This window comes from Agelaius phoeniceus, chromosome 1 (assembly GCF_051311805.1).
Source record: "Agelaius phoeniceus isolate bAgePho1 chromosome 1, bAgePho1.hap1, whole genome shotgun sequence".
Lineage (NCBI taxonomy): Eukaryota > Metazoa > Chordata > Aves > Passeriformes > Icteridae > Agelaius > Agelaius phoeniceus.
In genome coordinates, this window is record NC_135265.1 from 59,694,706 (window position 1) to 59,718,731 (window position 24,026).

A 24,026-nucleotide genomic window follows, 5' to 3' on the forward strand; every position below is an offset into this window, starting at 1 on the left:
GCAGCTTCCATTTGCTCTACATTTTACAAAAGAAAAATTTGTGAACATATTTATATCTTAAATTTGGATTACTATCATGAAATTTTATACTTTAGACCATTTTCCAAGCAAATCAGAACACAATTTGGCGAATTTTGTTGCTTCATTTAATTCCCACCCCTCCACCCTCACTCCCCTTCATAAATGCTACTTAAAATATTACTTCCTTGAAATGTTTTGGTGTTCCATGTAGGGCTCAATTCAACATCTGACAATCAAATCTGACCCAAGGGCTACTGAAGATCATTGTGAAGATGATGACCCTTATGTAAGTATTCTTATAAGCACTACTTCAGTGCCTCAGAGACTTCAAAGTAAATTTCCATTTGACATCTTTCATAACACTAAATGTGGATTTTTTTTCTTGGAAACATTGTATCATACTTAAATCTGTGGGGTGCATTTTGTTTACTGTACAACCCCCAAAACTATTTTTTCAAAAAGTATCATTTTGTTTTGTCTAAAAGAGCTTTAAAGAAATGAACTTTGGCTTTTATTTTTCTGAAAGGTCATTTTCATGGAATGCCATAAGTACTGAAATAAGTTAACATCATGATGACACTGAGGCTTCACGAGCCAAAAAAAGGAGCATTTTTCTGCATTTAAATAGCCAATTCCTTGGAGATCATGCTTTTTTCCCTAACTTTTATGAACTTCTTCCCAATAATTTGGTTTTGCACAGGCTTCAGGGGACAGCAGTGGCAATGGCAGCATTCAAGAACATGACAGTTCTGAGGCACAAGAAGCTCTGGCACCTTCTCATCTTCCCATAAGGGTAAATTTATTTGACTTATCTACTTTAAAACTCTGGTTTAATATTACTCTTTTAAAGGGTGGGGTCTGGATTTGATGAATAGCTTTCATAATTGGCAATTTCCAAGGCTCCTACAGAACAATGTGCACTCATCCATGAGAATGATGGCACAATGGCAGATAAAAGATCTGGTATATTTGATAACAATCAGCAACCAGATCTTGGTAAGAGATCCCAAGATCTTGGGAAGAGTGTAATACAAGATTGGGAAAATACATATGACACTTCCTGGAACACTCTTACTCTGCACCAATTTTTATCTCAGGAAATGCTTGTGCCAAGACTATATGTGGCTAGTGGAACTCAGCTGAGTTATTCATCCTTGAATTTCTTGCTTTGTTGTTTGGGATTTTTTTAACACATGAGATTTTACCACCCTCTGATTCCTGCTGCATAATTCCTTAGCTAACTTAATGACATGTTTTGTGAAGGACGTGCACCTTTTTCTTGCCCTTCTGAACATGCTGACTGCAGCTCTCATTTGGTGGTTAATTGACTGGATAACAGAGTAAACAGCTGTTTCTTACCATTTTTAGAGTTTTCCAACACATTGTGTCTGCCTCACTTTTTGTACCTTAAATATTAAGGTATGAAGGCTTAAGACTTTTGTTTTATTAAGGCTTAAATATTCTCGTCCATTCCTCACAATGAAGCTTTCCATGCTTCTTTTGTCAAACATTCTTTTTTTTTTTAATATAAGTTCTCATTGGTTCCTTTAGAGGAAATCAGTTTATTTCTGAGAAATGTCTTCACAGAAACTATGCTCACATTTGTCTGATATTGTACATGCTTCAGCTATTTCATTATTGAATCTCACAGAACCCAAGGGCAAATACTTTTTGGTTGTGATGTCCTGTCATTCACTTACTCTGTTTCCAACCCTTTTCATACAAAGACTTCTGTTTTAGTCATATTCACTGCTGAGTTTCCTAAGAATATTTTACTGCAGGAATTTTAGCTCTTCCAGGGTCATGAATGGAAGAAAACCTTATGTTTTTTCTATTATAGACTTCAAATTCTCTGATCACTCTTTTTGTAACTTTATTAACTATTGACCCAGCCTCCTGCTCCTGATGTGTTTGAATAAAATTTTATTATTTTTTTGCCTTTTACATATAGCTTACCAGACTCATTTTGGCCTGCCTTGTGCTTTGCACAGAATCACAGACTAGTTGAGTTTGAAAGGGACCTTTGAAAATTGCCCTCTCCAATTCCCTTTTCAAAGCAGAGCCAAATACAGCACGTTGCTCAGTAAGCAGGTTGTTAGTGCCAGTTGGTTTTTGGATTTCTTCAAGAATGGAGACTCCACAGCCTCTCTGTTTCAATGGATGTTTTTTTCTGACACATAGCCTTGTATGTGTCAGAAAATAATTTCTTGTATTTCAAAGTGTGTCCATTGTCTCGTTTCCCTTCACTGGCTACAGAGAAGGATCTGGTTCTGTCTTCTTTACTCCCTCTTGTGAAGATCTTCTACACATTGATAAGATAGTTCTGAGCCTTCTTGAGGCAGTCCTTCCTCTCTCATCTTTCTCCAAGTGATCAAAAGACAGGCAGCTGGCCCCAGCTGGTACTGCTACGTGGGTAATTCCTCACTGGATGCAGGATTTGCACTTTTCCTGAATTTTTGCAGCCAGGTAGGATTTTTCCAAATGGCAGCAAATCACCCCAGTGCTTGGTGACTCCTCTGCATTTTACATCACACCACAAAATTTAATCCAGGAAATCTTACTGTGTCTTGACTTTTTCTCATTTGGAAAAAACTATAGCTCATTCAGGAAATATGTCTAGCTTCTCTATCCAGAAAAATATCAATTCTTTTAGCTATTGTTTTTAGCTTCTGTTTAAGAATCTTCATAATTACTGCACTATTCAAAATTACACACAGCAATAGTAGAATTTTTTGGCTTTTATTCCTCCTTATGAAAGATGTGATTCAATCCCAGCTGGCCACTAAGCTCCATACAGCCATTTCCTCATTGCCCCACGAATGGGAGGGGAAAGAATTGGAAGGGAACTCAGAAAACTCATGGGTTGAAATAAAGATACCTTAGTAGGCAAAGCAATACTGAGCCAAGCTGGAATGAACCAAGCCAAAGGTCCTACCTCAGTCTCTGACAAGTGTATATTGCTTGTGGTTTCCTCCGTCTCTATGGGTTGCTCGAGTGTACATCCCTTGCTTTGGAGGAATGGAGTCCAAAGGTACTACTCTATTTTTTGTCAGAATTATGGTTTGCTTCACAGATATGGTAGTTATGATTACTGTGCTTTGAGGAAGGTAATCTAGTGATTCTTCCTTTAAAACATGTGATAAGCCTTTACTCTAAAACCGTTCTTTGGGATTTTTTTTTAGCCTGAAGAGTCGTTGGCTGAGCCAGTGGAAGCCCCCCCAACCATATTGGCTTATTTGGAAGAGAATGATTTCTCTGGAAATCACAGATCAGAAGAAATCTCAGAAGCAGCTAAATTAAAAGAACAAGGCACTGCCTCAAGTTTTGGGGATTTTTTTTGGGGGGGGGTGGGTGTGGTCATTTACATTCTCTGGTTTTGAGTTTGTCATTTCCCTGTGTATGGAAAGCCACTGTCATATTTTAAGTGCTGCCAGGAAAGAAAATTCTATGGTTTTGGACGTCCCGTGTGCTAGAAAAGAACTGGCACATCAAACATTTGGTCTTTGAAAGTGCAGTCTGTTAAACTGCAATTTATTAATAGCAGCAAAGGTAAGTGGTAGCAACTACAACCACTGTTCAAACATCTCTCACTTCTCCCTCCATATAGGGGTTTATCCCAGACTCATTGTTAAACATGCAGAGAATGGATTTACCCTTCTATAGTGTGGAAGTTTCAGTTACAGAATTGTAGTTAATATTTTAAAATCTTAAAAAAAAATTAGTTGGATAAAACTAAGAAACTGACCTGAGGAGCTGCTGTGACAATCTACTAAAAAAAAAAATGCAAGTGTAAGGCAAAGGGAATGAAAGGAGAAAAAGCATCTTCATTCTGCTCAGGTTGGTGAGAAGCATGACACCCCTTGAGTCCTACCTCTGCAAACCCTCCTGCTGGCTCTAAAACCACATGGCATCTTTAAAAGGGATCTAAGATGGATATTTATTTGATGACTTGGTACAGTAAAGCACAGCCTTTTAGTAAAACTGAATACTGCCAAGGAATAAACAACTATTTACTACTATTTGCCTCCAAAGGATGTGAATGTGCCTAATGCACCAGTGGGATGTTTTGGGTGCAAGAGTAGGCAGCACAGCAATGACAGCAAGGCATAATGCAGTGAGGAATCCTGTTCTCCATTGCTAGGACAACTTCAGGACACTCTTAGAAAACAAAAAAAAAAAAGCTAAATATATTAATAAGGCCAAAGACAGTGTTGTTATTTTAACTCCACACATACTTCAGATAGTACCTGTTGTAATTAACTCTCATTTTTTTGTGTTACATGGATGAAAAATAGGCAACCATTAGACTAGAGCCTGAGGAAAACATGATGATGCAATACAGTTCTGGACATTAAAATAGACATGTTTTTTAATTTTACTCTCACCTTTCTCTTTTTTTTTTTTCTTTTAAAATTTTCAGAGTTGTAAAATGACTAATATTAATCTTTGGAATGTATTCCAGTCATAATCTGAATAATTTCTTTTTTCATAAAACTAGTAGCATCTGTCTGAGCAGGTTTTCTTTTGCTCTCTCATTAATAAGTGATTGTTTTATTTAGATTTAGCTGTCATGGAAACTGGACAAGACAACAGTGAGTCTACCACTGTCACACAGAAAATGCTAAGAGAAGAAGATGGCTCTGGTGCTGGTGTTTTGCCAGGAGTAAGCAGAGAGGAGGTCTGTATAACAGGTGGATCACATGCCTAGTCTTTTAGTCCCAAGAACATAAAAATCTGGGCTTTGAAACATATAGCATTTGTAAGGCAGTGTGTAACCTGAATTCTGTGTGGTTCTACAAATTAGAATTACATAGGTCACCCATTTGCAATCCTGTGAGCTACTGGAATACTTGCCCTATTTGTTGGTATGTTTCAAAAAAATCATCTGGCAGTACATTTTTTATTGATTAACATTCCTACTTCAACAGCCACCAGAGATTTTTCTAAGCAAAAAATAAATAATGACCTTTCCTTCCTCTTGCCTTGAGACTCCCACACCAAAAGTTCATTCTTTTTATTGCTTGATACTACAGTCATGACAGCTTCTTTTTGCCAGTAAACATGCAGTGTCATAAATGACAGAAATATAGAATTAAATTTCCACATTGTGTGTGTTTAGTTCAAATGTTTAAGGCTGCTCCTTGCAGGGTCTTCTTGTGTTCCTGTGTTTACTGGGGTAAAATATAGCAAGTGGTGAAACATTAAGTTAAGGATCATCCATTGGAGCTGACATAAGTTTTAGTATTTGTTGGAGAGCTTCCAAATATAATTCCTCTAACATTTTCATGCCTGAATTCACATATTTTTAAATCAGCAATTCTAGTATTAGTTTATATAAATAAATAAACCAAATATCAGATGAACTATTACCATATTTTTTTTTTCACTTTGGACCATTTTTCTTAAATAAAAATTCAGTCTTGATTTAGGAATTGTGCCACATTAAGCTTAAATCTGTTGTGACAAGTAGTTTTGCTACTTACTGATCTTTATAAGATTTCCTTAACTTTATTTCAATTTCTACATATTTTTCATTACACAGATACCCAAGAGGACTATATATTATAATAATGACCAATCATTTAGAAAATAATAACTTTAAAGAGTTGTTACTGCCACTTGTCTCTCAGTTTTTGCTTTGTTTCATGCTATTAATCACTGCTCAATGCTCCAATCTCTCCATTTGCAAGGCCTCCTGTCCTTCAGGAGCGCCACCGGCACCTCCCAGTTTGGAATCATCAGCAAACTTGCTCATGGTGCATTCAATTTCTGCATCCAGATCACTGAGAGATATATTGAACAGAACCAGCCCTAGAATGAAGCCCCAAGGAACACCACTGGGGGCCAGTCACCAGCCAGATGTGGCCCTGTTCACTGTAACTCTTAAGCTCTGTCCTTCAGCCAGATCTTCACCCAGTGCACCATGAGCTCACTCATCCCACAGCTTGAAAATCTGCCCCAAAGGATGCTGTGATGGACAGCATCAAAAACTTTATGAAAATCTAGGGAAATTACATCTACCTTTGTCTCTTCATCCTTCATGTGGGTGACCACCACAGAAAGAAAGCAAACCAGTTCAACAGGATTTTGCTTTGTGAACCCAGGCTGAGTGTTCTTGATAAGTGCAGTGTTCTTTAAGTGCATTTCAGTGGTACTCAGTATAATCTTCTCCTTAATCTAGCCTAAGTTTAGGCTGACAGATCTGTAGTTCTGCATCTTCCCTTACACCCTTTTTGTAGACTGGAATAACACTGATTATGTTCCAGTCAACAGAAACCCGCCCAGACTCTCAAGATCTTTGGAAGATGATTGAGAGGGGTCCTGCCATACCATCTGCTACCTCCTTCAGTACTCTAACACTGAATCAGGAATCCTATTGTCTCATTCAGGCTATGATCCCTACCCACAGTTTAACTACATAGATTCTCTTCTCAATTTTTTTCCAGATGGAAAAAAAATTCTGTAATTAGTCCAGATTAAAAAAATAATCCTGGTCTTTGGGACCTTTCCTTTTGGCAAAACCCAGAAAGGTCTTTTAAAAAATGATCTTACAGTTCCTTTGCTGAAAGCTGTTATCCTGTTAACTTGAAAATGCTTTGAGACTTATTATATTTCATCCCTCCTAGTTTCATTAGCTGCTAATGGAACTCAAAATATTTCATTGGTGTTTTAAAATGTGAGTAAATTGTACTGCTTCTTTCAAAATACAATACTGACTTACGTGTCTTGTTCTGTATACTTGTTTTTCATTTAAATATGTATTAATGTCCAAGCTTCATTCCTGGAAGGTTTTGTTTTGTTCCTGGAATATTTGAATTATTCCTTTTGTTGTTATTACTTTCTCTGTACCAAATACTAATGTTTAGCAATATTTTAGTCTTTCCGCTGTCCATTTTCACTCTTTGTTATCATTGTTTCATCTTCTGCCACTTTTTAACCAACATGTAACCCTCCTTTGTTAGAGTCCGGGATCTTGGGGAAGTTGGCTAAAACACTCCAAAACATGTCTATCTTAACTCTTGCAACTTCTTCCCTGGCAGACTGAGTAGGTGAAAACTGTATTTTTTCAAACCTACACTATTGACTTAGACTATGCAGATTTATGTAGATATGAAATTAGATCAAGGTCATTTGCATATAGGTAACCAGCTTGGAGAGCAATTTATTTTTAATTGAAATGAATGATCTTCAAAATGGATTGCCTTTGCTGAATGGAATATACAGTTTGTATGATGCCTGTAAGGTTCTGGCTGCATAGAACAAACCAAGGGTTGGAGGAGAAAGGGAAGGGGCGGGGGGGGGGCGTGGCTAGAGAGAGAAATGGGGAAAGTAATACAACACATTTTTCATATTTCACATTTTAATTACTCAGGGCCAGAAAGGTCAGGAAGTAGAAGACGGGTCCACAGAGTCTCTAGGAGGGTCAGGAATAGAAGATGTGGAAAATAAAGATCAAGGACATCCTGGATATCCAGGGAAACTTGGGGAGCTTGGTCAGCCTGTGAGTATTTTCTCTCTGTTGAAAGAGAACATGTATTTTAGAAAGGGTAATAGTGATCCATCACACATGCATGGAGAGCTGGAACTGCACAGCCTTGCACACTGTCACCTGTTACACTTCTGCGAGATGGGTTTTAGCCCAGCAGCTCAGGAGGGTCCAGCCTACGCTGCACACTTGCCAGGGGCAGGGGCCTGGTGGCAGCCATCAGAAAGCAAAGGCAAACAGCTGCTGTGCTGACACAGAAATGTTCTCAGAGCAGCAATTCCACCAACTCCTTGGACAGCACTGCAGCACCCTCCCAGCTGTCATGTTTAAGTGCGGACAAAGGTGCAGAACTCACAGGCCTCCTTCTGTAGCTTCTCTATATCCAGGATGTTTCACACTTCAGATCCTTGTGAACCATCAGCACAAAATGCATGAGATTAAAGAGAGGTGCAAAACATTGCACTGTGCTTGATACAGTTCTGGTTTGTCATTTTGTCACTTCATAGCACATTGCAATTTAATTAATTGCTTTTATCTTTTGTTACTTCTATGTTACAGTGTTTGATTTATCTTTCTAACAAAGATTTTCTATTTTAGGGCATTCCTGGTAAAAATGGGTCACCCATAAGTATTTTTTATACATATTTTGGTTAACTGAACTAATAAAAACACAACATTTTTTATGAGGATCTGCTACATTGAGGCTTAAGCAGCAAAGTGTTTTCTTCATCTTCTCTCTTTAGAAGACAGTTCTGGTGCCATAATTGACACCGTCAGGTTGTTAAGAGAGTAAAATTTGGGTTTCTAAGAGAAATTTATGATTTCCCAGTTGCAAAGAAAGTAAGAGGCATGGCATTGCGTAAGCAGCTGTATCAGGAATTCAGCTCTGGTGAGGCTGGCTTTTTTTTGCAGAGGGAATTTCAAAAGGGGACATACTCAGACCCTTTCTAGAGGGGTGCTTCATTGACCCTCCATGGACACATGCTTCCATGTTTCCTGCTCCTAACCTCCGCTGCAATTAACTTTGTAGTTAATTGAGAGTACTTTTGAGTTAATTGAAATGTACCTCTCCCCCCTTTAATCCTGTGCAGTCATTCAACTGCATCTTCTATTCATCATTCCTGCTTTCCTTTCTCTGAGTTCCTCTACTTTACCCTTCTCTGTCACATTTGCTGTCCTCTTCCTGGGGTGTTCCTTTACAGCTTCTCCAGATAACTCCCAGCCCTGGGTCAGCCCACCACCAGCTGCTGATAGCCTGCACATGCATCCTCTGTGTGAGGTATTGCCCAGCAAAGCACACAAAAACAAACCTGTAGCTGTCACATTCCGTGCGCGTCTCAGCTGCTGTTCTGTATCTGTCCTCCACTGATGTTCTGCTGCCTGGCTTCTTTGTTTCCTTTCTCATTTGTTTGTCACTGCCACTTTGTGCACCCTTCCCTCTCCAGGACCTTACCACCCAGAGGCTGTCACTATTCCATGCCTGCTCCTCTTTTTCTATTCTAACACGTGCCAGTGCCATGAGCTTCCTGACCCTTCCTGCCCCCTGCAACTGAACCTCAAATGAAACTGGTGTGTTTTAAGAAATTAAAAAAATAATTCAGTGGTCATTCATGGAGTGCATTATTGTGCTCCTTCCTGAATGCTGCCTTCAAACACTGGTATGCTTAAAGAAATATAGCTAGGTTTGCAAACATTTAGCCAAAACTCAGGTTTTGTGCCATTAGGGTGTTTTTGGACAAGAAGTTTATATTTTATGTATTAACAGAAGTCTGACTACTTTCATGCAGCATATCGTCAAAGAAAATTCTATTAAACCAATATATCTTAGAGAAAATTCTTCAAATGTAATTCAGATGCTTCAAAACCAATTATCTTCTCCTTGTGAACACAATCCCAATTTCTATTATAGACATTTTGTGACAGTGTCTTACATTTTTGTAGTTGCTCTTTTGTACATGTGCATCTGGTTTCCAGTCTTACATATACCCATGCAAGTTTACTTTTGGTTTGATGGGGCTTCACTCATCAATGAAATTAGTGTGTTCTACATTTATGTTGGTAATGTGTTTGCTACTTTTCTATGAACCTGCTACCAGTTTCTCTACAGGAAAAATCATCATAGGAAAAAAAACATCCTTCAGCCTTAGAGATACATTTTTCTCCCTAATGACTTTATATAACCCATCTTTAAAATTAGGGCAGTCTTAAAACTTGTCCAGTAGAGTCCATAACCACAGCTGTTCTGATTCCCAAAATGCCAAAATAGTGGGAAAATTATTTATTTCCCTACTGAGTATTGTCTTGAGTGTCCTAACTGAATTCATAAGCACCCCCATTTTATAAGAGCACTGACTTTAAACCTGGTGGAGTTCTTTCTAGCCAGTGAATGAGCCTCTATACATATTGTATGGAGGTGATATGAAGATATAAAGAGTAATTTAGTATTCATTTGACTGGTGAAGTTTAGAATGGAAAATGGGGTGAAATGCTATCTAGTATACCACATTGCCAGTCAGAAGTATCTTCAGGAAGGATACTAGTTTGTAGAAGTTGAATAGATTCAAGTTGGTTAAGGAAAAAAAAGTTTTAGTAGATGGAGGGAGCAGGCTTAAGTTGATGGTATAATTTTGTGTACTCAGAGCAGCAGCTGGTAGTAATGTGTAACCAATATTACAGTTTTAAAAATCCTTGCCATCAGTGCTGTGGCAGTCCTGTTGGCACTCTGTCAAATCCAAATGCAGCCTGCAGGTGTTTCCATCAGAATGCCCCAAATAGGCTTCTCCTCTCTGTGGGAAGAGTAGGCACATTTTTTGGGCACTGCCAGGGGCATTCTATGCCAAGTCTCTCTTACTTCCTCCCACTGTACAAACCAAGAGTTAGAAAGAACCTAGCACCATTAAATCCAGCGTCTGCTGCTAAGTGTACAGCCTGTTCAACCTACATGAAAGAAAATGTCTAATTAAAAAAAAAAATTCCTTTTAGGGCAAAAATGGATCTCAGGGGTTGCCAGGACAGAAAGGAAAAGCAGGCCCAAAAGGTGAAAAGGTATGTGTCCTGTTAATCCCCAGCAATCAATCAGATACAATTTATTCTTAGATATGTATTAATTTGGTATAGTCTGAGAGAGGCATAAAATATGGAATCACAGGAAGAATTTAAACATCCTACTGTTCATTCATGAATGGCTGGATGACACCACATCAGAATAAGTATTTTTCAAGGATGTGAATAAACTTCAGCAGTAGAAAAAGTTGGGCTTTCACAGAAGAGCTGAGGAAGATATATTGAACACTTAATAAAGAAAAGGCAGTTGTTGTATATAACTGCTCTGGGCAACTTACTCTACTGGGTAAGTGATTTAACAGAGGCAGTATAATCATATTACCCTTAGGAAATGAACATAATTGAAATAAGACTTAAACCATCTGAAGTAACAGCTTGTATCTCTTCTGAGATGAAGTGAGATGTAATGGATTCATCTATTATTAAAGTACATGTTGTACACAAAATTGACATACAGATAGTAAGTCCAAGTGTCCAATTATAATTCCTTTCATCTGTTTAACAAAACAACACAGACTTCATAAATTCACAAACATGACCCATATAAATCTCATCTATTCAGATTAGTTTGAAATTGTCCAGAATCATTTCAAAGGTAAAATTACTCTCCAGTACAGGAATCAGGTAATGAGATTGCATGGCAACCCCCTATCTCTATGTCTAGCTGTAATAGAAATTTGTTGAGCAGAGTGTTCTCATAAACTGTAGAGAAGTGAAAGCATGTGGGGCAGTCAGGGAGCATCTCAGGTACATCATGATGGAGACACTCTTGCTCTCCTCTGGGACCTGTCTCAGGTACGTGTTCACAAAACCAGGCAGTGTGAGAGACAAACAGGAGGACTTACAAGTCCATGCACAGTCACAGGGCTACCACCTCTCAGAGATTCCGGAGACATGGTGGGATCACTCACAACAGGAGTGCTACAGTGTATGGATACAGGCCCTTCAGGAAAGGTAGGCTGGGAAGGCAGATTATCATTAAAACACTCTGTCAGTTGTCAGCAGGCATCACAGGCACATAAATGTCGTTTGACAGTTAGCTTTTTAGGTTTCTTGCAAATCTGCTTTGGTCCTTCTTGTGACCAAAGTTATTTCTAGGGTACTTGGTACTGACATAAATAATTCATCTGTAGGAAACCATAAAATCAGACAGGATTCTTTTAATGAAAACAAAGCAAATGGAAAAAATGCCAAGATTATTTTGCAGCTGCTATGGCGGCAGCTTCTGTTGGGTGACCATTCCAATCTTCAGCAACAAGTGCTACACCTACACTGGCTAATGGAACAGGCCCAGGAACTGATTTGCTGATGGTTCAGACTTGCAGGCATGGTTCCTGACAATGTTTTGGCTTGTATCAAATAAACCTCACACAGACAATGCTCAGGCCATCAGTTGTTAACTACTCCCATCACGCTGCAAGATGAGACTGAGCATAGGCTCTGTATTCCTCCAGTGCCATCCCAGTAAGCTTTTAACTTTCAAATACTCATGCTGATGGAATTCAGTGTATGTCTAAAGTTATTTAATGCAAAATGTACAAAAAAACGTGCTCAAAATACTAGCTTTGAACATGTAGGGCTAAAAGGAGTCCCAGAGTCAAGTACCTAAGGATTGTGGGCTCAGCCAGTCTGTTCCAGCTGACCTCACAACCAAAGGCCATCCAGCCTAAGTTTATTGATCAGAATAGCCATCAGAAGGAGAAAATTCTAGCAGCAGGAGAAGCAGCTTAGCTGTAGAGAGCAAAAGTTATATTGGAAAGGAAAATACTCCAATGGTCTTTTCCTGATTACTTTTATGTCTACTTTAGTAAAGACCTCTTAAGCTTAGTTTTTAATTTAAAAATTGGATGAAGATTTTCAAGGGACACTTCAAAGAGACACTGTGAAGTTAGCAAAAGAGTGCTAAAAATCCTAATGATACATTCAAGAGCACTGAGGAAAGCCGACCGCTTCATATGCAGAGCTTCGTCTTGGAAATACTTTAAACAGACAATTCTTGCAGTAAAAACAGGACAAACAAGACACTGTTCTGATCCTCTTTTATATATATGAATTATTTTTAAGTTATCAGCTGTTCAGCAAATTGTTTCAATATCCTAATGAGTATGATTTCCTAGGCCTGGCTGTGTGGGTGGAGTGACCAAAACTTAAAGAATACACAAAAATTCATAACTGTTATGCTGTCTAAAGACAGTCAGCACCTTTTCCAGTATAACAATATCTAAATTTCAGGAACAGTAGTAGGATCCACCTTCCTCTTTCTGGTTCTTCTAACTGAAAACGGAAAGCCAAGAATGAATGGGGCACTACTTATCAGTGGAGAATGGGGAGCTGCTGTCACTTTTCCGCCATGGTCAATGTTCTTTGTAGAAATACAGACATGAGATGCTCCTTGGGAATGGATACAGTCAGGCTTCCTAAAAATGACCATGACCCAAATGTAATATCTGAGGTTTTTTCTTCCTTGCAGTGCACACAAAGTGGAAGAAATTGCATGAAAGCAAGCACCAAACAAGCACTGCCAGGAACTAATGTAATAGTCATTGGAAAAAAACAAGGATGTTTTAAAATGAATGAAGAGCATCTGTAACTGAACATGCTGGCAGACAGTGAAAATAGCCCCAAATTAATTAAACACACTCTCTCTGAATATGACTGAAGTATCACTATAGGAACCATTTGACAAAGCTGCAAGGAACAAAGAACTGAATGAATACATTTATCTAATGAACTCTCAAACATAAAGAGCAAGTGAGCAAGACACAGTTAAAAGTCAGTGTTGCCTGCTATGTAATCAAATATGTGAATTTATAGAACACAGTTTAAATGCTCATAAGCCCAGACAGCAAATTGGCAGGTTAGAGGGTAAAGCACAGATCAGTGGAGGCAAAACCTCAACTCTTGGCTCGAGTGAAAAATACTGGACTTGAGCAGAAAAATTATTAAAAGTCACAAACATCTTAAGCCAAAACAATTCAAACTAACTTCACCAAAATGTCAGAGATGATGTAAGAAAGACAAATTATAAGAAATGGTAGTAATTATGAGGAAAATGACACATATTTGAACAGCAACTTTCATTGTGTTGGCAGTAGATAAAGGTCAACTCACAGAAGAAAAATCATGTTGTGGTAATATTGAAAAAAGCATTAGAGAGGTTACCAATAAAATCAAGACATTTACAGATTGAATATCATGGTGTGACCACACTGACTACATTTTTTTCTGGTTTGGTTTGGTTTTTCATTGTTTTTTTTTTTTTGGTGGGGTGAGGGTTCATATATAATATGCCCTAAAAATGCAAGATCCACAGTTAAACCTCATTCTGGCAAGACATATGTACTGCCTAACGCTGTTAATGCTGCTTGTACATTTTCAAATTCATTGCAGAAGTTAGAAAAGGAAGAGTTCTTTCTTCCATTGCCAATGTGAACATTGTGTTCCTTGGGAGCTTGTCTTAGAAATGAACGAAGTCCTACCCTGCTCATAAGCAGCCACTCTGTGACTGGAAATCCATTGAGATTGTAGCTAATGCTTATAGTCTTTATATGGTTAAATCCTTGCTGACTTATGTTAATTCCCTTTTCAGGGTGATCCTGGTGAGGGATTGCCAGGATCCCCTGGACGACCAGGACCTCCAGGACCATCTGCTCCTTCCAGAGGATTAGTGAGTATTTGGAGCTCTCTGTTAATGAGCTCAGCTTGCCACAGAGAACTCCAGAACTAAACAGGAGGTTTTCTCTGGGAAAGTAGCCTGACAGCCACAGAGATAATCATGTTTTCTAAAACATTCATGCAGAAATGCAAATAAATGTCTGACTGAAGTGTAAGCTACATAAACACCCAGTATTCACTTTTTAAAACATCAGTGGATGTGTGTGTTCTCCTGTGGAAAAGCAACAATATATGGGAGAACACAAAAATTTCCATGAAAAGGCATTCTAAACTTAAATTATTAATTTCTTCCTGCTACGGAACAGAGAAGTGATTTGACAGTCAGTTATGTTTGCTGTCATTAAATACTAGAACACATACTAACATGATGGCAGTGTTTGTATTTTGAGTGCTTAGTACTCAGGCAATGTTAAAGAATGAGTTTCAGATCCATCTCACTGCAGTACTTGGACTTTTCTCACTATATCTATGAGGATACATGTGCATGCAGCTAAAGACGGAATCTGGCCTGAATTTTAGGTTCATGGTGTGAGAGCTGATTTTATGCTTAGACATAGTTCACCACTGACACCAGTGGAAATCCTGGACTTTTACACAAAACCATCTGTCACACTGGATATCATGAGTGTTTACCAAGAGAGTTTGAAACATATTCCACTAGCCAAAATGGATTATATGCTCCCCTGATTTTGGTCTGCTAAATTAAGCCAATACATTTCTGCAGCATAAAAACAGATTAACTGTGTTCTGCTGCATTACTGAGCCTGCCCTGCTGCTTCAGGAGACCAGCAGGACAGCTCCAAATCCCTAGGACAAGGTGTTCCAGGCCAAAAGTTTTACCCAGTCAAAGGTCACTTCTACAAATATAGCAGGGAACACAGCCTTTCCTTCCTTGTTCTCTGTGACAGCAAGTTTCAAGGCCTTTTATTCTGTAGTGAGGTGGAAGAAGTCTCAGTGCAGCCAAGGAATGCATCCTTAATTCCCAAGCATTTGAAACATTCGCTTTGGTACTATGATAATTTATTCAGGTAATACTTCTCTCGGTGCTTTTCTTTGTAGTCTGCAAAATGTACACAGCTATGAAACTCACCAAGGACTAAACGCTAAGGTGTTTTTTCAACAGAAGGTCTTAGAAATGGCTTTGGTATATTGATTTCTCCTTATAAAAGTCATCTTTTTAATTCCAGTTGTAGTAATCTCAAAATTGGGCTTTTTAAAGGAGGGAAGCATTGTAGGAAACAGGGGTTATTTGTAAGATCTGCATTTTAGGATATTCTTAATGTTGACAGGTACTGTTGAAGTTAAAATTTGTCTGCGATATTATTTCAGTTCACTTAAACATTCTCATGGCATGTGTGTCCTGCAGGACAGTTATCACTGTGCTCATAGAGCACCTGCAGGTAAGTACAGTGCTCTGTGACTACAAAAGAAGATGGTATGAAACACCAGAAACAGAAATGTTTTTGTTGTATTATAATTTATTTTACCAGTGACAGACTGCTGTAAGGATATTGATGATAGCTGTATTTTCAGTTAATGTCAAGTGATATTTCCATTTGTCATCTTTAGAAGCAGTAATTTAAAATGGAATTCTCCTAATTTCAGAATAGACTGGAACCTGAAGAATCAGGTTCTGGAGATACTGACAGAGAGACCGAGATTTTAAGGGTAAGCAAATATTGATATTTTTCATGATAAAGAGCTTTATTTTACTCATGCAGGTTGTAGAATTTTTCATAATGCAAGTTTTATACATGCTTAATTTACAGTATCTAGAAAGGAGTTGTAGGGTTTCATTTCAAGGTCAGAAAAGGCCTAAATGCTTGTGAGTGGGGAAGAAATATGAGACAGGAGGCGGCCACCAAAGAAATATTGCAGGAGGACTTTTCAAAATGAGAAAATGCTTTTAATCTGACTATGAGAAGACAGTAAAGAGGAGAGAGATGGGAATCATAGGTTCATGGAATCATAGAAAGGCATAAATGACATCTTGTTCCATGCCATGGGCAGGGAAACCTTGCACCAGACCAGGTTGCTCAGGGTCCCATCCAACCTGGCCTTGAACATTTCCAGGGATGGGGCATCCACAGCTTCTCTGGGCAACCTGTGCCAGTGCCTCACCACCCTCAGAGTAAAGAATTTCTTCCTAATGTCTAATCTAAATGTACCCTCTGTCAGATTGAAGCCATCACCCCCTATCCTGTTACCATAGACCCTTGTAAACAGCCCCTGTCCTGCTCTCTACCAAGCCTCTTTTAGTCAGTGGAAGGCATTATATGGCCCTAGTCTTTGCTTTTTTCAATATAGAGTATCTGTTCTAAAAAAAAATAAGTGTATCTGTATGAAATGCTTTATGGTGCAGCTTTCTGGTGAACTGAACAGCAGTAACACTGCAGCTTTCTGAGTTCATTATGGTTCCTATGAACTCCAGAATGCTCTAGCACACTGGAGGCCTCTACTTTGTAGCACAACTAGAGGTATTTTTCATTCTCTCAGACTGGTTTCTGCCTCAGGAGTCCTCTTCTGTTTCTTTCTTTTTACTCAGAAGTGCTTACTACCCAAGGCCCTTCAGGAGTCAGTTGCCACATGCTGAAAGTTAGCAATCTTGCCTAATTTAGGAGCCTCTTCAGATACCTTTTGTAGGTGACAAGACAGGTGAGTGCACTGCAGAAGGCTCTGTTCAGTGCACTGAAAATCCAAGATAAGCCTCTACCAGATAGAATCCTGTACATGGCCTCAAGTCAGAATTAAAGATTTCCTGACTTATAGTGCCATGGCCCAAAACTTCAAGCTCTCTGTCTCTGCCTGCTAATGCAACCAGTAACACAGATGAACTTGGACATGGGAGGAAATATTTGCAAACGTACTGTTCCTCCTAAAATAACATTTCCCTCATTTTATTCCATTTGTTTAATTTAATACCTCTGCTCATGTCCATGCAGGATAGATCTTTAGAGTGGAGGCCAGTTTTATAGCACTAAGCAGGTCTGGACCATGAGTAGGGATTCTCAGTGCTCCAGCAATAACATGGACGAACCCTATGAAATGGTAGAGGAGAAACAACCAACCATTTCCCTCTGTACAATGATGGTTTCTTTATGGTTAAGTCTCTTATCATTAGATCGATCCTTGGGATATGTCTGAGATCTCTATTGGGTTACAGAGAGCTGACTTTTATTACTTTTTGTTTTAAATGTTTCTATTTCAATGCTATGAGGTGGCAGAGTTCAGAGAGCACAGGTGAGGGAGATCAGTGTGACCCTATGTAAGGGCATATCTGTGAAACCAAAATTGGTTCTCAGTGAAGCAGAATGTGGGTGGAAACCCCAGCTGAGTTTTATGGCTTTATGAGCCTGAAAAGTCTATGTGAGCTTTTTCCTGTTCCACATATATAGAAATGAACCAGGCTAGGATAATTTCTAACACTCCTGCTGATTTATCCAGGGTCTTCCAGGGCCACCAGGCCCTCCAGGACTGCCTGGTCTTCCAGGAAACCCAGCACCTGATTCAGGTGTAGGACCTCCTGGGTCATCAGGAGAAGATGGAGGTTCTGGGGAACCAGGCCCTGAAGTGAGTACCCTTTTGTGCACAAAGCTTGAATCTTATGCAAATTTATACAAAAAAAAAAAAGTCTTGTTAACCAAAGCACAGCACTAATGTACATTTGACAGACAGATACTGGTGAATCTGGACCAAAATAAATAAAAATTAAGAATGCTTTTGCTTTCAGGAAAATAAAGTTTGCTAAATTACTTACATAATCTTTAGGGAATTTATAAAATAAACTGAATTTTCCTCTTTCCTCTTCTATCCTTCTCTTCAGCTAGGTAGAAACACTTATTCCTCATGTGAAATATAATTTTACTGTAAAAAATGTTGCTAAAGTCTGACTTGCAAATAAATTCTCAGTAAAGTGTTTTTTCAGTGAAGAAAATAATGTTTTTTAGCATTGAACAGCTTTAAACATCCTCTCTGGAATGATGAGATTAGCTCAGCTGTTTGGAGCATGGTGCTAATAAAGCCAAGGTTGTGGGTCTGATCTCTGTGCTGTCCATTCATCTAAGAGCTGCACTTGATGATCCTTTCCAATTCAGAACAATCTCTGTTTCCATAAATTTACTAATATAGTTCCCTTATTCCCTATCAACCATCTGCCAGCAGCAGTTGTTCTCAGGAAAAGATTTTTCCTGTCCATCACAGAGCCCTCAAAGTGAGTAACCATTTCTGTACCTGACAAGGTGTCATTAGCATATATCAAGGAAGTGTACAGGTGACAAGTGTTAAAAAGATCTCACTATTTCTCAGCTCTCTTGGAGGGGTTTTTTTTTGAGAATAACCAAGTTGGGAGTTGATACAAAATCTAAAAAGTGTTTGGCCATCCAGGTGGAAAGCAGCATCTTTTGTGCAGAAAGAAATTTAGGCACCTGAAAGTCTTTAATATGGGATTCAAGAGTCAAGTGCATGGAAAGCCAAGGAAATCCATTATTCTCTGCATCTACTGATTGTTATATGGATGGCAGTATAAAATAAAAAAGTCTAAAATGCTGACCAGATTTCATCTAATTGCTAAACTCCCAACAGCACTCTTTTTATTTTCTGAATCCAAGACGGATCAATTTGTATTGAGGATTACAAATGTAATTTTAAGAAAATGCGTTAGCAGGTCTTACGAAGAAGACAGTTACCCTAATGTTTCATTTACTGCGTTTGATAAAGTGCAGTATTAGATTAAAAGATTCTCTATAACAGCTTCTTTGCAATTCAAACTGTACCTTCAACTTTCATGACTGTGGCTATTTCCATATCCTTAGAACATGAAGTAATTCAAATGGTCTAGGAAATAGTACTAAAATTTGCCATAAAAGAATAATGTAAAAAGGAATTAAAAGAAAATGGAGAAATAAGTATTGATTCATTTTTTTATTTTTAAAAATGAGTGTATTCCCTCTTGTGTAATTTGGGATTTCACAGGCAATAACATGAACTACTTGTAGACAGTCAATTTTCTGGTGCAACAGAAATCATTGTTTCAGGATAGTTCCTGGGAAATGTATCTGTTAAAAAAAGTAGAAGCTAAATGTTAATAAGACTACTAAAGAACACTTTCAGAAGAATCAATCCAGGACAAATCTGCAGGCTACTAAAGGAAAACTCCAAATATTAAGAACACAGACCTATGCATTCCCACAATTTCAGATGACCCAAGAAACTGTCATTCTGCTATTCAAAGATTTGCACACATTTGCACACTCCGAATAAATGAAGTGAGCTCAATTCGCAACAGAAATGTTTTGGTTGGGGATCCTCATTAAGTACCACATTAACACATTTGTGTTATTAAGGGTTTTCAGCTGTGAATTCTAATTCCAGAAGATCAGCCAATCGCTTGAAGTTGGGGACAAGCTTAAGTCCTTGCTAAAACAAGAGCTTTGTGATGTAGCACCTCTTCTCTCTACAAATATGTCTTAGAAATGTTTCAGTAAAGTCTGCATTTTATAATGGGAAATACCCCCACACAAAGTCCTTCACAATGCATTTCATACTGATATGGTATTGATCTGATTAAATACACATTTTCTAAATGCTACATGAAGTTAAATTGACTCATAGCATTGTATAGGGACAGTTTCTATCATAATTTTTTGTTTGAGATAGCTCACAAATGCATTAATATACCCTGATGAGAATAACAAATGTCCCAGCGTTGCCTGCAAGCTACACAAGAGAGACTGTTCTAAAGCTCTTGAGGAAATTAACAATTTTAGCATAATGAAGCCTAAAATTGCTAAGCACTAGAGTGGAAGTAATCAGTAAACTTTAGAATAGTTATTGTTCTTAGCTCAACCTCTTTTCTTATTCTCCTCTGTCTATGTAATCATGCCAAAATACAATATGAAAATGTTTGAAACATACTGAAAATATTTCTGATTATTCTCAATATTAAAAAAATCCATTACTTAGTCTATGACTTACAGTGCATCTAAAGAGCAAAAGCAGGGTGGGGGGGACAGAGAGAGCCAGAAAAATGAGGCTTTGTGATAATTCTGAAAACATCAGAGGGAAACTGCTTTCTATCTGCTTTGCTAGCCATTTATATCCTTCCCCAAAACAGATGAATAAATAAATATTATTAAAGATCCCCAGAGGCCAGAATACACTGCTGTAAATGTAGTCAAAGGCTTTCAAGCTCAATTTTAAAAATGTGGTCTGTGAAATATGCCTGTTACATTTCATGCATGTCTTGTTACTGTGGGCTGGACTTCAATATATGTACAGATTTATTGGTTGATCCTACAAACCAGTGTTTCCCAGCCTGCTTGCTCACTCAAATGCATGCAGGATAAAAGTCATGGATACAACACCAGAAAATGGGAGGAGAACTTAATATACACTTTTCAAGGCAAAACTAAAGTGAGGTGTCATGAACAACATGAGCACCATCAACCAAAGCAAAGTGGCGGCACCTTTTCTTCTGCAGAAGGACTCTTTAGGAACACTGCTCCTGAAAGTGTAGGAATGCGCCTCCAGGCTCAGCTACCCAGGGACACCTGGCAAAGTGAGTCTGAATAATCCAAGTGCTTATTCAGGCTGCCCCATGTGGGGAGCTGAGGCCCAGCCTCAATGTTCCCAAGGGAGGATATCACTGGAGTTTTATGGATCAAGACCTCTGTCAGCCTACAGGCTTTTCTGTTTGCAGTGACAGCACAGAAGTCTCCTGTTTGACACCATTCCCTCCATATCACAACTGCCTTTAGCGATTCTACCACACAGAAACCCTGGCGTTGATTTTGTCAATACCAAAGTTTCCTCAGCTGGGTCTCATCTGGCACTGACATTGCCAAAAGTGTAGATAACTGAGGTGCCTGGGGATTTCAACCCCATCGTGTCTTTTACAGTACCTGCTTGGATAGCACCATAATCTCTCATGCTAAGGTTATATTTACAATATGCTGGGGTTTATTTTTGTTAATAATTTATGATTATTGTATATAGTTTTCTATTAAAATACATTAAAATATTGGTTTGATACAAAGCCAAACTCTCAGAAGAAAGAAATAAAAGTGTTAAAGCTTAGTGGTGGGAGGTACTACACATTACTCTTTCATTATGCTGTATCGTCAGTTCGTCCCTAATACTTAAACACATGTTCTAGAAATCAAGCTCTCAAGTGGCACCTGCTTTAGATTTACTGTCATCTACAGGGCCCTCAAGGTCCTCCTGGCTGTGACGGAGTGGCTGGCCCACCAGGATGGAAGGGAGAAAAGGTGAGTTAAATGTCTGTCTTGCTCCTACTTCAGTGCAAAATCTTTGTCAATTCTAGGCTGTAAGAATCATAAGCAGTTGTTCCTGCAACACAATAGCATCTGGCTTCAGTATTTTTTAATGGAATCCAGATACTAATGGCTTATTAGAACACATCTCAAAAGGCATATTCAGAAATCCAGAATTTCCTATTGGCTAGTGTCTTGTTTTCTGAAGCATGCAATATTTGATATGCAGTATGAACTACTCTGTTGTGATTTGCCACTCAAAAACCAGTAGTGACTGGGCTCAGACAGGTGAATCTGGAGGGGGAAAGGGAGAGCTCCAGTTAGCCCAGCCTGGCACAGAGTGACAGCACATTATATGACAGGGGAGAAGAGTCTGAAGGAGCACAGACCATTTAAATTGGCAAACAAGAGACAAAATCATGGCCTACACTGGCTGGGCACCATATGCCCACCAGTGAAAAGCTGATGGGTCAAGATAAGGACAGAAAGATCACTCAGCAATTACTGTCACATGCAAAACAGGCTTGACTTGGGGAAATTATTATAATCCATTGCTTATCAAAACATCATTTGAGCACCATTTTTTATACCCCACTTCAAGAAGGACGTGAAGAAAACTAAGACAAAGACTACAAGACAATTTCATCCTCTAGTGAGCTTCAACAGCATACTTTCCGCACAAGAAATTGAAAGTAAATTCCCAAGTGTACATTTTAAGCTCACACACTGTAACAGAAATGAAAAGGCAAGTCTTAAATGGCCAGAATATTGATTTATTTTTATCTCTGGAGGCTGGAGGTTCTGAGTTGTGATATCAAAAGCCTGAGGCTGGTAAAAGTGCAGCACACTTGGGAACCAGCAGCAATCCAGAAAGTGCAGTATGTGCATTGCAAAGCAGGCACCTGAAACCCGTGTCCATTGTAATCAGTGGTGTGTGTTTTACATGGGGGAGCCTAAGAACAGAAAGAAGTCTAGCTGAAGTAAACAGAGCATGAATCACATACTATAGGAGGAGATTGATGGGGAAAGAGAAGCAATTTAAGAGAAATTAAATTTCTTTTAAAATCATAATCTTCTAAAAAAAGGGCTGCAATATTTTGCCTCACTGAGTCTGTTTGCTGCATTCTGTATATTTGATAAAAGTTCCGTTAGAATTGAAGCACTATGTGTCTGCATCTGTTCAATACAAATAGGACTATTTTTCAATTTTTACTACTTTTTTTCTGAAAGCCTTTATATTGTAGTATCTGTTTTGTTCTTTATTCGAAATTAATCCAGAGAAGATAACAAGAAAGAAACAACAGGATGCACTGAAAGTAAATTAAGTTTGTTCATTGAGTGACATTCAACATGGAGTTTAGCCATTGCTTTTAGGAAAAAAAAAAAGATCATGTTGCTCCTGGTGCTTACTCATTTTTTTTCAGACTTTACTCAAGAAATATTTCTGCTGAGTGAGTAAAGACAGGAGCTTGCCAACATAAAAATTATTCCACTAGATCCAGAGAAATTCTGAAAATAATTATTAGCATGCATTGTCTTTCTGTCTATTCTGTGTAATAGAAATGGAAAAAAAAACAGTAGGCAAGTAAGGTATATAAAAGCAAATATTGATGAAATCTTGATTGCAACAGAGGATCTTTAAAATATTCCTAGTCATCACATCCTGTGTTTAGAAGGGTGACTTGTACAACTTGAGCAGGACCAGTTTCCATTTCTGTTATAGCCCATAAGAATTTTGGCATTTATGTTCAGAAGCAGGAGGATGTGACCTGCAATGTTTAATTCTCTGTGCTTCAAACCCTTAAAATCTGCAGCAATAATTGAAATACAATATTGAGTCCAGTCAGCATACCGGACCAGAGCTATCAATGTGTTATTGTAACACCTGAATTACAGATTGTTTACTTTTTAACTGAGAGGTCTGAGGTTTCAGATAAAGGGCTCCATGTAAAGGACATCAAATTAAACAGCACAGAAATCTGTGGGCATTTGTATTAAGGAAAAATACCATGAATGTGCTTTTGTTGCATGATAGCCTTATTCTAAGTATGCACAATTTATTTTCTTTTACAGGGTGATCAAGGTCTACCTGGTTCTGCTGGTCCAAAGGTAACAAAAAAGTGTCTTTATAGAATGACAGTATCACTGTGATACAGCACATTACTGAAAAATCTTGGAGACTCTTACTGTGTAACCTAAGTTTCTCAGTTGGCCAGCATGCTTCCCTATGAAGTGTCCTGTAATCAGGTAACCTTGGCTGGACATGGCTCTATCACCCCCTTCCAAATGGGACTGGGGAGAGAGAATAAGACAGAAAGCAACTTGTAGGTTGAGATAAAGTGGTGTTCACTAAAACAAAAAGAAAGTGAAAATTTCCATGTGCATAAGCAAAGAGAAAAAAAGTTTAATCTCTACTTCCCATCAGCGAGTAATATTCAGCCACTTCCTGGGAAGAAGTTGCTCAGGAAGGCAAATACTATAAAACAACAAATGCCCCCCATTCCTCCTCT

The 24,026-nt window shown here is 38.5% G+C and overlaps 1 protein-coding gene across 11 annotated transcripts in view; it reads left to right on the forward strand.

Annotated features, from left to right (window-relative positions):
• Positions 1–24,026, forward strand: part of COL15A1 (collagen type XV alpha 1 chain) — a 131,650-nt gene that overhangs the window by 42,849 nt on the left and 64,775 nt on the right. For 7 of the 11 annotated variants that reach the window (XM_077179681.1, XM_077179694.1, XM_077179697.1 and 4 more), the window contains exons 4-14: positions 233–307; positions 722–814; positions 3,204–3,330; positions 4,581–4,699; positions 7,394–7,522; positions 10,490–10,552; positions 14,160–14,237; positions 15,851–15,913; positions 17,690–17,815; positions 21,448–21,510; positions 23,590–23,625. In XM_077179681.1, the coding sequence (XP_077035796.1) occupies positions 233–307; positions 722–814; positions 3,204–3,330; positions 4,581–4,699; positions 7,394–7,522; positions 10,490–10,552; positions 14,160–14,237; positions 15,851–15,913; positions 17,690–17,815; positions 21,448–21,510; positions 23,590–23,625 (972 nt within the window). The remainder of the gene's footprint in view (positions 1–232; positions 308–721; positions 815–3,203; positions 3,331–4,580; positions 4,700–7,393; positions 7,523–10,489; positions 10,553–14,159; positions 14,238–15,850; positions 15,914–17,689; positions 17,816–21,447; positions 21,511–23,589; positions 23,626–24,026) is intronic. The other 4 variants (XM_077179690.1, XM_077179709.1, XM_077179714.1 and 1 more) reach the window with 4 other exon arrangements.